The sequence below is a fragment of the Felis catus genome, chromosome C2, assembly GCF_018350175.1.
Source record: "Felis catus isolate Fca126 chromosome C2, F.catus_Fca126_mat1.0, whole genome shotgun sequence".
NCBI lineage: Eukaryota > Metazoa > Chordata > Mammalia > Carnivora > Felidae > Felis > Felis catus.
In genome coordinates, this window is record NC_058376.1 from 65,723,242 (window position 1) to 65,739,909 (window position 16,668).

Sequence of the window (16,668 nt, forward strand, 5' to 3'; positions counted from 1 at the left end):
CTACCTGCCCCAGACTTTATGGGCCCAACTAAAGCCTTGATTAACGTTTTCTTGTGGGAAGGCCCGGGGTGGCCTCTCTTTTCTGGAGAAAAGAGAGTGTAAAGAGAAACATACATTTGATTGATCATCCCTTCCCAGCTGCTGACTGACTTGTGGGCCTCATCATGTCATGTTACACACCAGCTTCCGTTTTGCCTTGGACACGTTCCCTTAACATGCCCGCAGTGCTTCTAAATCTGTAGGTGCTAGGGGGTGGATGAATACCTCACACCTGAGAAGTGGGTGGCCACATCATCACTTTTGGTCACTTCCTTTCACAAACTTCTCCCTGAACTCTGCCATCTGGTCCCTCCCTTTCCCAACTACTCTTCTAGTGCACCTGTAAAATGGCATTTGCTATCATTGCTCTCTTGAAACACGATCCAAAGGACAGGTTACTCAGTACTTTTTGGAAGACCTTACATATTAAAAAAAATGCACTTTCCAGGATTTTAAGTTAAAAGGGTATCCTGCTCAATTCCAACTCCAAATAAGGCAGGAAATAAAACAGTGGTGAATCCCAAACAAATGCATTTCAATGCCATCAGGAGGCCCATCCTACAAGTGTGATCTTTAGTTCTGCTTGGATTCCTTTCCTTCCCCCCAAACCCCTGGCAACTGGTGAACATATTTAACTATTTTACAGGTATCAGCCAATCCCATACCACCACCATAAACAAAATAAATAGAGAGCAGACTTTATCCAATATAAATTTGTTTTTATTGAAGCAGCAGTCACATGACTTTATATCTAGCCTTTAGATTAGGCCTGACAGAGTGAGCCAGCCCTAAAAAAATGGTGTTTCTTTTTGCACTAAGAGACATAACATGTTTACATACATCATCCAGTATTGGAAATGAGCAGATTCAAACACAACATGTGTTGGTAACCTGGGAGGTACAGCCCCACTGTTTGTGGTGTTCATATATTTTACAGATACTCCCAAAGACCATTACTAATGGGATGAAAGTTAAAAGAAAATACAGCTACACCAAACCATGAACACAGTAATCAAAGACAGCAGCTTATACACGTTTTAAAAATTTGTCCCTTTCAGGGACATTTCGTTCTTTTCAAAGCAGTGTCTGCAAAGCTTCCTCTACATCAAATCCAAAGGTTTCCAAGATGGAAGCTGCACCTCTTGGGGCCATACAATATAGTAAGATCATTTAAAGAAGGAGAACTAGTGTTTGCATCTTGATTTTTATAACAAAGATCCATGTTTCTCTAATTGGAGGAACGGAGATGGTGATGTGACTATATACCGCAGTAGCAGAATAGGTAGGGTGAAGAAAAGAGGGTTGGGTACTGAAATAAAGACCACACACTTGTGAATTTTAATTTCATTTCCAGGCTAACCTACTTTTTATTTAATGCAAATTACAGTACCAGTTAACTATTTCCAAACCAAGTCACATAGAACGAAATGTATTTACAAGGGAATGGGGAAAGGGAAAAAAAACATTGAGCATACTTTTCACAAAAAAGTTTATATTTAAAATGAAAAAAATATCAGTCACAGAGGCATTCAAGTAGTAATAATGTTATACAGATTTTGCTTTTCCTTTATATCAAGACAGATTTGCACAAGTGTTTGCAATAGTTTGTATACAACCCACAGTCCTTTATATATATATATATATATATAATAAATTTTGTTTAGATTTGTTTTTAAGATGGAAGTGGTCACGCTAATTGGTATGTGTACAGGCCCAAGTGATCCATCGGCAACACACTTATAAATGCAAATTTTACAGGCAAGCACATTTTCATACATCTATCTGTATCTGCCTGTAGACAGATATAATAAGAAAAAAAAACAAACAAAAATGAACACAAGGAAGTCTACTTTGTCAAGCTAACCCCTTATGTACTGGTTGTCATTTTGCTTTTATTGCAGAGGTACAAAACGGAGCAACAAACGTGAATAAAACGTCATAACCCTTGTGAAAATAATCCAAACCCCAGGGATTACTTTCAAAGCCTCTCAAACATAGACCTTAGTCTGGGACTCTATTCTGCTTTTCTCTCTTATTTTCAGTGGCTCAGGTTTCTACTAGAAAAGACAGATTTTATTGGAAAGCATGCTTACTTTATTTTTCTATATAGGGGAGAAAGTGTTCGGCTCTGTGATTAGATGATCACTAACATCAACAATAGAAATCAGATACAATTTTGGTTTAAAACAAAGAAAAAAACCCCCAAACTCCTGGGGATCTGGCATTGGCCAAACTTCCTTTGGAAGATTCCAAAGTTAAATCCCTTAAAAAGGAAAGGGAAAAAGAAATGAAATGCCAGTGTCTTTATATCCACAGGGATAGAGAATACAGTAGTCCTCTCAGAAACCTTTGCATTGGTGCAGACAAGATGACTGGTCAGGTAGGCTTTGTTAAAACACAAACCAAAAATATGTGTCTAAAAATTAAGAGGACTTAAAAAACTGACACAACATGTCACTGGAAAGAAGGTGCAGTCTTCTGCCTTGCTGGAATGAACACACGATGTTTCAAAAATAGCAACCTTTGGTTTGGTAAAGTTTTTTTTTTTTTTCTACTACTCAAGACATCTTATATGGAGTACTCGGAGGCAAAACAAATGATTTTGATATTTTTCTTTCAAAAAAGGCCTTCATGATGGGCACACAGTAAGAATTAAACTTATTTTTTTAAGAACAAAATTAAAATGACATTTTACTAAACAGGGGTAGAGGTGGCAGGAGGGAGGGGATGGGCTAAAAGTTCCCTTGTTACAACGACAGCCCTCTATCAGCACGCTGGAGTTCCGTGCAGTAACTGCTAGTAATTAATTGCACTGTAGCATTTTAGACCACTGATGTATCAAAACTCAATACTATTAAGAAACTCTGATTTATAAAACCATCTCTCTCTCTCTCTATCAGGAGGGAAGCAGATAAAGAGGAGGGCATGTAAGGCTCCCGGAATCTGCTGTCTGTAAGACCCATGGTTAGGATTTGGGGAAGAGATGAGCAAACTCGAATCTATTCGGTATCTTCCAGATCTAGGGCTCGCTGGCACTACACTAAGTCCCTGGATGGACTTAAGTATGAAATGAAACTCGTCACTGGTACTGACTGAGGAGGAAACAACTGTTCAGAACCAAAACCAAGGCAGGGCTTAAATGAAATGAGATCATGAACATGGTTTCCTCTTTCCACTCCTGAGCATGGTATCACTGAAATTAACTGTGGAAGGGGCAAAGACACTGTTAGGAGCGAGCTAGTATTTCAAAGGGAAAGGGGCGGGACAGGGACACATGGATAGAAAAACCAATTAAAACTTAAAAAATGAAAAACAAAAACAAAAAACAAACACATGGAAGCGAAGGCACTCCAAACTATATAGATACACTATACATTGCTAGAGTTATTGTTACAATAATACAGGCCGGTACCTACTGTACAGAGTTAAAACTATATGGCTTTAAAAAGCTCGTCTACATTTTGTCTGATTATTAAACAGAATCACTGCCCTGAACAGTAACTTTTTGCTCATTAATAACAGTTCCTGGGTCCACATATTTACATACAAAACAATAAAACTTAAATTTAAAAACACTGAAAGAAAATATAATGTACAAGCTTGAATTTGGTGAGGAGCTTTTATTATTATTATTATTATTATTATTATTTACAAAAAGATATTCAGAGACCTGGATCTCACTTGTATAAAAGAGTTCTGTGATACCGCCATGATCCTTGAGAAAGAAAAATCACACACCTCAGCCCTCACACACACACACACAATAAAATGAGAGAAAAGCATTGTACTTTTCTCTCTTCTTCTCTTACCCCAATTATGGGGGCAAAGGAGGGGGGAGAGTTTCCCAAAACAAGCACAGATTTTTATGGACTCTAGTGGGTATACCAAGTCCAGAGTAGTGTCTGTGTCCAAATGTTTGGCTGGGCAGTCTGGTGTGAAAGCAGGTTTACTTCTCTGTCAGAGACCTGCTGTTCAGCTTCTTTATAAATCTTTTCTGAAAATGGTCTATCAAAGCCATTCCCTTTAGGAATTACCCAGCCAAATACTTTGATTCAGACTTCTTTCAAATCTTAATTAGCTCTCAGAAGCCCATTAGAAAATGTAAAAGTCAATTTGTTTGATTTGGTTTGACTGAGTGTGTTTCCTTTCTCACGAACTCTGATACAACCAGAGGTTTGAGAAACCCTTTTTGTGGCCTAAGAGCTTAGCTAAACAGTGAGTGAAAACTAAGACGGCTCACAGTTGCCCTTCCGGGTACTGGTTCACTTCAGCAGGCAGTAGGACTCTCTTGGAGAGTCACACACACTTGGTTAAGAAGCAGGACAGGGAACTGGGACCTGCGTGAGGGCCGCCAAGAGACTCCACTTCCCAATCACAGGGAGGGCGCAAGATCCCGAACATGACCTCAGGTGGCAATGAGGGTGAAGGGAGGCTACACACAGTCTAGGGCTCAGCTCCTCAGCCCTGCAGTCATCAGCTAACCTTGGAAGGTGTGTAGGGAAAGAGTGGTAGAAAGGAAAGGCGGCCATCACTCAAGTGATCTTTAAATGTAAAGTACAACTGATTGTGCCTTAAAGATTCATAGGTCAAGTAATGGCCCATAAGCACCAAGGTGACTAAGGTTCATTTTCGAGTATATAAGGCCCACAAAGATGGCAACCTTAAAAGTATAAAACAAACTAGTTGTGAAAATCTATTTCCTCACTGCAAACATAATCCTTCAATCCTCTTTGCTTTCCAAGGAATATTGCTTTTTCTTCAAAAACAGAGACTGAGTCTTACACCGTTCACTGATACACAAAGAGAACAGAACAAAAACTCTTAACTGGGTGTGGGGGGAAACATTCTTCTTCTCATGCTTCAACCAGTTGATTTTGATACTGTGGACAAAAACAAAAATAAAAGGCAGTATTGAATCTATGTATATATAACATATATACATACACACATTTATATAATTAGCTTTCCTATAAAGTCAGCAGTACACGTGACTGTTTATACCATTTTGATGTGTAGTTCTTAAAATTCCTACCATCTAAAATCATAATGGTCTATCTGACATACATCAATAAATAAAAATTTAAAAGCATGAGGTTAAAAAAAAGCTGAAATTAAATACAGATTTCTAGATTTGGATTTAAAATTAGAACTATGTGCAGAATGTGGCAATTTCTGCAAGCTCAATTTGTAATTAAAAAATATGAAAAATAAACCAGTAGACTGTTACAGTTCACATTATTTAACTATAATGTCCTCTCAAGTGTCTCTTTCCAAGGGAAGCAACTTTAGCAACAAGTCTGGACAAATTCGTTCACAGTGCTGAGATCTGGCCTTGGCCTGTGCCCTTCCTCCAGGTTCATCAGCTTTTGACCGCTGCAGCCAGAGTGACTGGCTCAACACCCTCTCAGCCTTCTCCTAGGCCACTAGGTTAAACTGTACTAAGATCTGCAGAGAACCTTCAGTCAGGCAAACAAAGACCTGCACTCGGAGCACGCTTGCTCCTCTGATCACCTCCTCCTGAGTTTCTTCACCACTAGCACTGATTACGAGCAAAACAAGACCTTATCAAGTCAATTAAGAATCTTCAAACTTTATTGACCTCCCTGGGTTACATACAAATGATACACATTTCCTTTTTTGTCTGCCACACCTGCCACCAATATGCCAAAGGCAAGTCTTCAAATACCAGAGGATATGGATTAATTTTACAAGTGACATTTAAGTCCCCACTGAGTTATACCTGCTAAAGCTCCCAACCAATTTCAAGCTGTGCACTAGCCCAAAGTCTTACACTTGACTTGAAAAGAAAACAAAGTTCAAAAAAACTTCAGCACAGAACAAAGTCTTCTTCTTTGTGGAAGGGGCATGAGGCAGGAGTCCTGTTTTTAAAGTATACAACAGCAGACTTTTGATAAAAAAGATTGTCGTGGGAGAGAGATTGTGTGTTCTAGTGCTCTGCTTCCCTCCCCACAACCCCTCCCACCCCCTGGATCTCCCTCAAAGTGAGAATACAATGAAATTGGTTTGTATTTATAGATATTTTACAAGGTTAAATAAGAACAACAATAATAATAAAAAAATTGAACACTAAAATGAGCAGGTTTTTTTTCTCTTTTTAATTTTCTTTCCAAACGTGACCAGTGTTGCTGAGTGACACTCAAGTAACTGGTGGTTTTTCCTGTGCAGCTGGCCGCTGGGGCTGTTCAGGTGGAGTTGGAAGCTGATGCAGAAGCAGCGCTGTTGGTCTGTCCACGGTCTCCAGCATTAGCATCTGCAAATCAAAAGTTCCGAGAGAGCATGAGCAGTGCTGTAACAGCCCGAAGAGAAAAGCACACTGCCCGATTGCAGACTGTGAGCCGGTGGTCTTCCAAGCTGTATCTAAAAATGTTGTTTTAAATACGGCCAATACCATGAAATCCGAATTTCTTTCTGCTTAGAGCTAAACCCATGCCTTGGCCTGGTCCTGGTGCAGGAAAGATAGTGTCTTTGAGTTAAGTTATAGACTTAGGGGGCCAGACCCCACTTATGTCAAAACTCTTGCTACAGCTGGGATTAACAGTACATGCATGAATACTCAGTTGGGAGTCAGCTCACTTGAAAATAAATGAACATCGCACAGCTGCGAAACTTGCTAAAAATTCTGAACCGTGTTATAATGTGCCATCTGCTTAAGTGTAAAATGGGTGGAGGCAATGAATGTAATACGGGTCAGTGTTGAGGCAGAAGCGCTATGCATAAATCAAGTTCAGCTGTTCACTTTCTAAGTCCCCCCCCCCCCCCTTTAAACTCCATTATTATTCCACAGCATCTATTAACATTTAAGCAGTTATTTAGTTGCATCTGGGGCAGCACTGCCTCTCAGGTAGGCAACAAGACTGCTGTTCAGTCGGCTAGTCCAGCCACGTCCCTGTGTCATCATGTATGTGACTGTTAATACACAGCTGGGCAAATTTTCTCCCAAGCACTTCATGCTAAGCCTTGAGCAAGAAGAGAAGTGGCTTGACTGGGATGGGTAACTTCTATGAGTCATGAGCCATGACTTCTATGAAGTCATACTGCCCCTGACCATACAAGCTGGTGACACTAAAAAACAAGTCCAGAAGTTTTGCCTCCCTAGAGGCTATAGCTATATCCTATGATGAGTTAAACAACTGTTATGGCTGAATGTAACATTTGGTCCTTGGATCTTTCTTGTTTGAATTTTCTTAATTAGAGGAAGAAACAAAAAAACCCAAGAACACACAGGAACTCTTCACGTAAGGATTAGGTGTTCAGTTTATCATTCCAATGGCTACACTATAAAAACTAAACTTCTTTTCTAAATTCCTGATTTTTCCTGCCCTCCAGCCTTCCTTCTATATATTTAACTCAGCCTTTGGAGAAGAAATGTTTATATCTCTTAATTTGGTTACGTGTAATTCATTTAATTTCCTTCAAAACACTTAATAGCTACTTCTACTCCTATTTTCATGCAAATAAGCACAAACATTACAGCACAGGGTCCATGCACAGACCATATTACATTCATTAACTCATCGGTATGGCACATAGACAGGTGGCAGGGTATATGACACAGAACCTTTCTCCAAGGGCAGGTACATGCCTTTTCCAATAATCAGTAAATAACAATGTCTAAAATGTTTTCTTCATGACTCCTGGTCTTTCTTAGATATGTCTTTCTTAGCAGGAATTTTACTCTTCAATGATCATCCAAATTCTATCATCAGGGATAACACCAATTTCTGTCTATGCACATGTTGTAAGCCTTCCTCAAGAAAAACAATCATTTTCGTAATTCAGGCACAGGCTGCTTAAAAAACAAGTCTAGAAAGAGTCTGAAAGGCCACAGAGCTATTTCAGAATTACAATGTTCTTCACAAGTCCAAACTTATTGTGGCATTTCCCGTGCTTTGGCGGACGCTCAGAAACTATGCGTGATCATCACCAAATAGCACTCCTCTCTCATTTTTTATATGTTCTGGTCTTCTTCGGGACTTAAGAGATTTACCAATCATGAGGAATTTATCTGCTTGACCATTTAACAAATATACCAGCATTGTTAGCAGCTCTGGCCATGTCAGCCATCAGCTACACTAGAGGACAACCACTAAGGCTCATCTACAAGGCCATCCAGCTCATTATGTAAATTTACTCTTTAGAAAAATCCTATTGTGTGCATGTAACCAGAACAAATTCACCTTCTGAACAATAAAATTTGAAAAGACACTTAAGCTCCTCAGATTTGTCATTTAATGATCTCATATTTCTTCTCTGAATTATCTCCAAATCACTTAGTAACTAAAATTTTAACAGCTCATTACTTTGATTACAAATATCCTTGATACCTAAAGTCACACGACTGTATTCATTCATCAAACAAAAACACCTTTGCCCACTGAAATGAATTCCACTTAAAGTCAAATTATATATGTCCTTGAGAAAAAGAACTGAGATCTGTTTTTCAGAGGCAAAGCATAGGGAGGAGAAACGCAAAACAAAGAAAATATAAAGTTCTACAAACTCAATAGTAGCTCCAACAGAACACCTGGCTTAGTGACTGAACAAAAACTACATTTCAGATGCTCTTCTTGGTACATACTTACTTTGTTCCTACTGTCAAATCAGAAACCTTCTTTTATTAAAAAAAAATTTTTTAACAATTTTTTTAACATTTATTATTGAGAGACAGAGATACAACATGAGCATGGGAGGGGCAGAGAGAGGAGGAGACACAGAGTCTGAAGCCCGCTCTAGGCTCTGAGCTGTCAGCAGAGCCCGACACGGGGCTCGAACTCAACAAACTGTGAGATCATGACCTGAGCCGAAGTCGGACGCTTAACCGACTGAGCCACCCAGGCGCCCCTTATTTTTATATAATTGAATATGGGCCTTTTATAATAAAAACGTTTATTAATTACAAATTGTCACTGGATTTGGATGTTTACTGTAATTTCTATAACGTTTCTTCTCAAACATTTAAACAGTGACTGTTTAAAAGCAGCAAAATTCATTTTGCTTATTTCTCTTGCATTCCCTTCCCTTTAACATTCATACTGGTAAAATTGATGCTACATGGCATTATGGTTTAAAGGATAGGGTAACGTCTTTTGATTATAAAGCATCCAACTCAACTATGAATAACCACAGACTGACTATACAGTCTCTTGTTTTTAGTCTTGAGATGCTATTTTGAAATTCACAATGACACATCTTTCTTAAATCTAATCTAATTCCACAAACATGGACTAAGAGACCCAGCAGTACAACTTAACAGCTGTGTGATCCTGTAACAGGTTATTTAACCTATGTCTTAATTTCCTCATCTGTAAAATGGAGATAATATCACTTGCCTATGAAATAAGACCCATAAGGTGCTTTAGCACAGCACCTGGGTTATAGTAATTGTTCAATCAATGGAAAGGTAAAAGAGACATCTAAAAATACATAAATTTATAGTTTAGTGTGACTGCAATAACCACCATCACCACCATAATAAAGGGGCAGCAACTGTTAACATCTGAGTGCTTACCAATGTGCCAGACATCATACTAAGTACACTGCAGCATGTCATTTAGCCCACAGAACAACCCCAAGAAATAGGTATAATTATTGCTCCCATTTTGCAAAGGGGAAAATAGAGGCACAAAGAAATTAAGTAATGTGCCCAAGGTTGCAGAGCTGACAAGCGGGAGAACTGAGTTGAGTACAGAGGGATTAGAGAAGAGAATGATGGCCTTTATGGGCAGTACAGGGGACAGAAGAAAGGATTTCCTGGCAAAGGGAGAAAAGAGCTTACGGGGACTTTCATTCAGACCCAACTCCTATGTAACTGATTTACTACGATTTCTAAAAGCCTATTTCTATTATCTAAAAGGGTTACTCATTAAAACAGATCTGTGAATTTATGATATGAATTAAAAATAGTTATTTTATTTCCTAATTCTCAATCTATATGGGGTATACAGAGATACAAGTGTTTTGGAAACAACTATAGAGGTGATATTTCACTGACATCTAAGCTTCTTAGAAACCAGTGCCTATTACCATCCTTCTAATGCTACTTCAGAACCAACCAACCAACTAACCAACCAACCAACTAACCAACCAACCAACAAAGGACAGATTTCAGGGAGAATGGAGAGAATAATCAGCTTTGAGGAATGAAGGTATAAGATCATTGTTACACACTGTGGTAGCCGCTTTCCAAGATGGCCCCAATGAGTCATGCCTCTTGGATGTCAATACCCTAAGGTAGTCCCTTCTCCCAGGAATAGGGCTGACCTATGTAACCAATAGGATACTGCAGAGGCAATGAATGGTGTGTGATTTCCAAGGTCAGGACATAAAACACACTCTGGTTTCCACCTTGTCCTCCGTCCTCCTTCTTGGATCACTTGGTTCAAGGGAAACCAGCTGCCACAATGTGACACTTTAGCAGCCCTATGGAAGGTACACATGGTAAGGGGACATGCAGCCAGGATGGATTCACCAAGCATATAAATGAGCCATCCTAAAAGCAGATCTTCGAGCCCCAGGTAAGCCTTCCAATATCTGGAGCCCTGGCTGACATCAACCGCATAAAAGACTCTGACCTAGAATCATCCAGCTAGGCAGCTTCTCAATTCCTGACCCATATAAACCATGTGAGATAATAAATGTTTATTCTTGTTTTAAGCTGCTAAATTTTGGAGTATCTTAATCTGTAGCAACAGAAAACTAACACATACACATAGGTCAAATAAGTTAAATGCCAGGCAGAATTTACACTCACAAGCCCATGAGAGCATCCCTGACCAACTCCCTTTATAAGATTAAGTATGCTCCTAATAAAACATAAAAAAGGCAAGGAAAATGGTATCAGATGATCAATTGTTTTTTCCCCTAATTCTAAGAAGATTCTATGGTTCTGTAGCTTTTGTGCTGGATAGCGCAAAGGGAATTTGTGTACGTATTTACTGAAACCAACTTTATTCTGTGTGGCTTCAGAGACAAAAACGACAAGTAGGGCAACCTCATAGTGAAGCCAAGAGTGAAGCCCTAAGGTATCTGGTTCTCAATAAAATTCATGAGGGTGCAACTTTTGTCCCACAGAATTTTTAAGCTTATTTATTTATTTTGAGTGAGAGAGACAGGGAGAAAGAGCGAGAGCATGTGCAAGAGTGAGCAAGGGAGGGGCAGAGAGAGAGAGAATCCTAAACAGGCTCCGTGCTGACAGTGGGGCTTGATCCCACGAACCATGAGATCAAGACCTGAGCCGAAATCGAGTTGGCTTAACTGACTGAGCCGCCCAGGCGCCCCATGCTCTAGAGAAAATTTTGATGCACAAAATTCCATATATAATACACATACATTTTTCTCGGAGAGGAACCATAGCTTCTCCCCTACCTCTCAGCCTTTCAGAGAACTGTCAGAGTGGCAAGATAACTGAGTCATGGATTCATTGAGCAGCTGTCTCAATACTGAGGAAACTGTCCCACCTAGTTGCTCAGGTCATAAACCACAAGTGATCACCAGGATTCTTTCCTTTCCCTATCCCCCTACATCTAATGCATCAGCAAGTACTGTCTATTCTCCCTCCCAATGTGTTTAATCAAATGTACAAATGGCAAGGGGAAGGAGAGTGAATGGAAAGTCCCATCTTTATAAACTGTTGCCAAAGTGTTTAAATGAAAAGAGAGTTAGCAAACAAGGAAACAAGCTGGGAGGGAAGGACAGAAAACATAGGAGGCTGGGTGTTCCAAAGGCCGTGCCACCATGAATCAGCATTCTGCAACTATGGGTTTATAAAAGATAAAGCCTTCTAAGTAATATAAGTGCTCACTGGCCCCGCAGCAACAATGGAAATGTTCTATCTACACTCTCGTATAGGGTGGCTGCTAAGCTACATATAGTTACTTAATTTTAACTGAAATTAAATAAAAATAAAAGCTTAGTTCCCTATTTATCCTAAACATGTTTCAAGTTCTTAAAAGCTATAAAAAAATCATTAAATTTTTAGTATTTTTATCATTGACAGATTAGTGAAAGAGCATATTTCAAATATATCAAATCCTTTTTCTATTTTACATGTACTTTATAAGTATATTTGGCTAGCTTTAAGTACACTTTTATTTCCTTATTTCTTTTATTATACTCTCCCAAGTCCATTTTATGTTGCTATTTGCCACTATTGCCTTTCTATTAACAGTTAGAAATGTCTCACGACAGGTCAACTCCTCTAAAAGATAAAATTTTGGCAGCCTGGGATATGTTACTTATACTGTGTAGCTAACTCAGGAAGTTCCTATTCAAATTGTTCCAAGTGGAAATACCTTTATTAAAAAATCATATTTTAGATATTAGAGTTATTAACTGACACAGGAATAAGACCATTATTTACAGAGAATCAAATGGATACCCTAAACTTGTATTTAAATTGAAGTCATAACCTACATCAATGAAATGAAAGTATCATCTGTAAGGAAAAGGACTCAATTTTCATTTTTCTCTTTATAATGTCTACTATGAGTTTTTGACAGTTTTGGGTGTATAATAATGAGGGAGAGGGAGGGGGGAACCCCTCTTCAGCAAAGCATCATTACCTCTTTTTTCATATTTTTCTGAGGAAAAGATGTGCCACAAGTAGTTTCAGTCATTTCAAAAATAGAACTGCAATTCAGATGCTAGTGAGCCAAACTAGTCCACTAGCAAAGTTGGAGGGCTTGTCAATAAGACTGTTTATATTTTATCTGCCAGCACCAGAGAGGTGTTCTGGGCTCAGGCATAGAGGACATTGAAGAAACGTGGTCATTCAGGGTAGGGAACTGAAGATCATGGGGACACAGGAAACACTTTCACCTAATTTAGGAATAAAGAATATGCTTATATGAATATAAGCAGGTGACTTCAGGCAAGAAACTTAAGGAATATTTGAAGAACATCTAAAAGAATATTTGATAGGATGTTCATCAACTTAATCAACTTTTGGAGGGGGGGGAAAAACCCAGGTACAATTTTTGATTCAACGGGAGAAAACAGGTTTTGAATAAAAAGAAACAATTTCTGGGGCACCTAGGTGGCTCAGTTGGTTGAGCCCCCCCGATTCTTGATTTCAGCTCAGGTCACGATCCCAGGGTTGTGGGATTGGGCCCCATGTTGGGCTCTGTGCTGAGAGTGGAGCCTGCTTAAGATTCTTTCTCACCCTCTGCCCCTCTCCCTCACTCGTGCACTCACTCACTCTCTCTCTCAAAAAAAAAAAAAAAAAAAAAAAGGAAAAAAAAAAGGAAAAAAAATTTCCTGAAAATAATACTTAGTGCTGCTCTGATGAAAATAATAACTAAGCTGGTTTGACTTTAGGTATCTATATAAAAAACTTGCCAAGTGAACTTGAAACCTTAACACAGGATAGGTACATCCTCATTGGTGTCAGTCATTGTGTCAAACTGACACATGTGGATGGATGTATTTCAAACACAGAGCCAACAGGAGGAAATGAGTATAGCACTGTACCTAAAAAAGACACCCACATTCTTGGGCTACCAAGTTAATAATACCTAAAAATACATGTCCACACATGCACACAGCACCTTCTCCACCCCCACTCTGGGCTGGCTAATGTTAAGGCAATGGAGAAATGGAAAAATATATCCACTGCCAGTGGGCAGTGTAAACTGGGACATACTTTCTGGAAGGCAATTTGCTATGTATCAAAAACTTAAAAATCTTTCATTATCTTTTGACTTGGCAATTATACTTTTAAAGACTGAGATATAATACAAATGTCCAAGAATAAGTAATTAAGTTAAATAAATTATGGTATAGGCTTAGGATGTATAGTCCTAACCCCCTACCCCCTGAATACTATAGCCCATTAAAAAAAAAAAAAAAAAAAAAAAAAGCACGTCTCACTGCCCATTCATATATAGACTAATACGTAAAATTTTACCTTTCATTAATCTTAGGATTGAGAATATGGGAGGCTTCTCTTTTCTACAATAACTATATATTATGTTTTTAATAGAGAAAATTCCCCATTTTTAAAAGTTATATACTATTAGAAATTCCATATATATTTGGGTTAAGATAAAGAGACAACAGAAAGGACATGGTTAGGAAATGGAACACCTGAGGGCATACCCTCCAGATTCTACAATCAGACAAGATATGGATTCAGCTTTCCCAGAACACACAGTACAGTGGCAAAGAGACAAAGGATAATAGTACCTGGGGAGGGAATGAAAGGATGGTAACCATCATTTTGGAAAGTATTTGATATATGGACTTAATTTGTATAATATTTTAACTCTCAAAATCAGTGAAAACAGACAATGGGAGAAATTATTCTGAGTGTAATTCTGCCCACCTAGAAAGAACTGACTGGCGATGTAGGTGACAGGAATTCTGGAGTAAAAATAACTGTAGTAGCAAGTAAAGGGAACCACTGGCCCTGGCTAACTCTGAGCCATGACTTTAGTCAATGGATTCAGTCAATGGATTTCAAAAAGTTCAGGAAACAATAGGTATGATTTTATGGCTATAGTCTTCAAAAGGGGCTCAAAACCGACAAGAAATAGAACATCAGAAAAAACAAAACTCTGACCAAGCAATTGCAAATAATCTCAATGCAAAGTAAAGGGAGAAGAACCAAAGAAACCAACTGAAAGGGTTTTCTCTGATAAAGTCATAATTTTAAATATAGATAACTTTAAGAGGGGCACATATCCAAGGAAGAACAGAAAATAACAATATGAACCTGTAAGAACAGGCCAGTTTCGGTTTAAATAAGGTAACAGCATAAGGTTTTCAAAATAAGGTCAAGAAAAGTTAAACCCTCTGACCAGGTAAAAAGACAGAGAAGACAGACCTTGTCCAACTCCTATCATGATTCCCTTTTCTGTTAGAAGGGTTTTCAACCTGGAAAGGATATAACAAAAATCCTAATAAACAAAATGCAGCCCAAGGAAGGTGAGGGCAATCTATACATTTTAAATGTCTTTAAACCCAGAATCAAAAGTCCAAGAAATAAACTCTTAAATGGATTACAGAAACCCACAGTGGACAAATAGTAGACACTAGAAATTTTCCTAAGTCTTAAAAAAAAAAAAAGTTTAATTTCCATTGATAGTTACCTTTTTGATGGAAAACATTTCTTGAAAAATTTCCTGATAACAATAAAGCATTTTATAAAATTTTTCATAACATTATTATACACATAAGCATTGTAAAGTTGGTCTATAGCTAAGCAAACAAGAGGGGTAAACAATCACTCAAGAGGCCACCAGAAAAATAATTTCTAATAAGCCTTGCCTAATACTATTTAACTTATTTTATCAGTAACTTGGGTAAAGGCAAAAAAATCTCTAAGTACGCCCTGCCTTGCTTGTACTGTTGGACATAATTTATTAGTTGCTTAAAAGGAGGCCAAAAATTGTTATGTTTATGAAACGTGTACATGATATATAATTGTACAGAAAACCTAACTCCTTGACACAGAACATATTCAGGATCAGAATCTGAAATCCTCATTAATATGGAGGGTAGTTGGTCATCATAAAATTTGAAGGACTTTTGGGTGTAAGGATTGGGCTGGTTCTATATAATTCCAGAGGAGGAACACAGAATGGAAGAAAGTATAGGGGACAAATTTCAGGTTGAAAAAAGGATAAACTTTCTAACAGAAATACAGACAGAATATGCTCATTCTTGCAGTAATGAGCTTCCAGTTACTGAATATACAGAAGCATCGGATAGATGGCTAGTTCTCACCAGTCAGTAAGGTGAACTGAAATCAGTGGTTTTTATTTATTTATTTTTTGAATGTCAATTAGTATTTTATTTTGTTTTGTTTTTGTCAGTTACTATTTTATTTTATTTTTTTTTCAATATATGAAGTTTATTGTCAAATTGGTTTCCATACAACACCCAGTGCTCATCCCAAAAGGTGCCCTCCTCAATACCCATCACCCACCCTCCCCTCCCTCCCACCCCCCATCAACCCTCAGTTTGTTCTCAGTTTTTTTTTTTTTTTTTTGTTTTTTTTTTTTTTAATTTTTTTTTTCAACGTTTATTTATTTTGGGGACAGAGAGAGACAGAGCATGAACGGGGGAGGGGCAGAGAGAGAGGGAGACACAGAATCGGAAACAGGCTCCAGGCTCTGAGCCATCAGCCCAGAGCCTGACGCGGGGCTCGAACCCACAGACCGCGAGATCATGACCTGGCTGAAGTCGGACGCTTAACCGACTGCGCCACCCAGGCGCCCCTGTTCTCAGTTTTTAAGAGTCTCTTATGCTTTGGCTCTCTCCCACTCTAACCTTTTTTTTTTTTCTTCCCCTCCCCCATGGGTTTCTGTTAAGTTTCTCAGGATCCACCTAAGAGTGAAACCATATGGTATCTGTCTTTCTCTGTATGGCTTATTTCACTTAGCATAACACTCTCCAGTTCCATCCATGTTGCTACAAAGGGCCATATTTCATTCTTTCTCATTGCCACGTAGTACTCCATTGTGTATATAAACCACAATTTCTTTATCCATTCATCAGTTGATGGACATTTAGGCTTTTTCCACAATTTGGTTATTGTTGAGAGTGCTGCTATAAACATTGGGGTACAAGTGCCCCTATGCATCAGTACTCCTGTATCCCTTGGGTAAA

The 16,668-nt window shown here is 38.5% G+C and overlaps 1 protein-coding gene across 3 annotated transcripts in view; it reads right to left on the reverse strand.

Annotated features, from left to right (window-relative positions):
* Positions 1-741: 741 nt before the first annotated feature.
* GSK3B (glycogen synthase kinase 3 beta) overlaps positions 742-16,668 on the reverse strand; it is a 197,802-nt gene continuing 181,875 nt past the window's right edge. For 2 of the 3 annotated variants that reach the window (XM_003991674.5, XM_003991675.5), the window contains one exon: positions 742-6,310. In XM_003991674.5, coding sequence (XP_003991723.1) covers positions 6,243-6,310 — 68 coding nt within the window. In that variant the 3' untranslated portion in view covers positions 742-6,242. Of the gene's footprint in view, positions 6,311-14,881; positions 14,932-16,668 lie in introns of all 3 variants that reach the window. The other variant, XM_019839811.3, reaches the window with a different exon arrangement.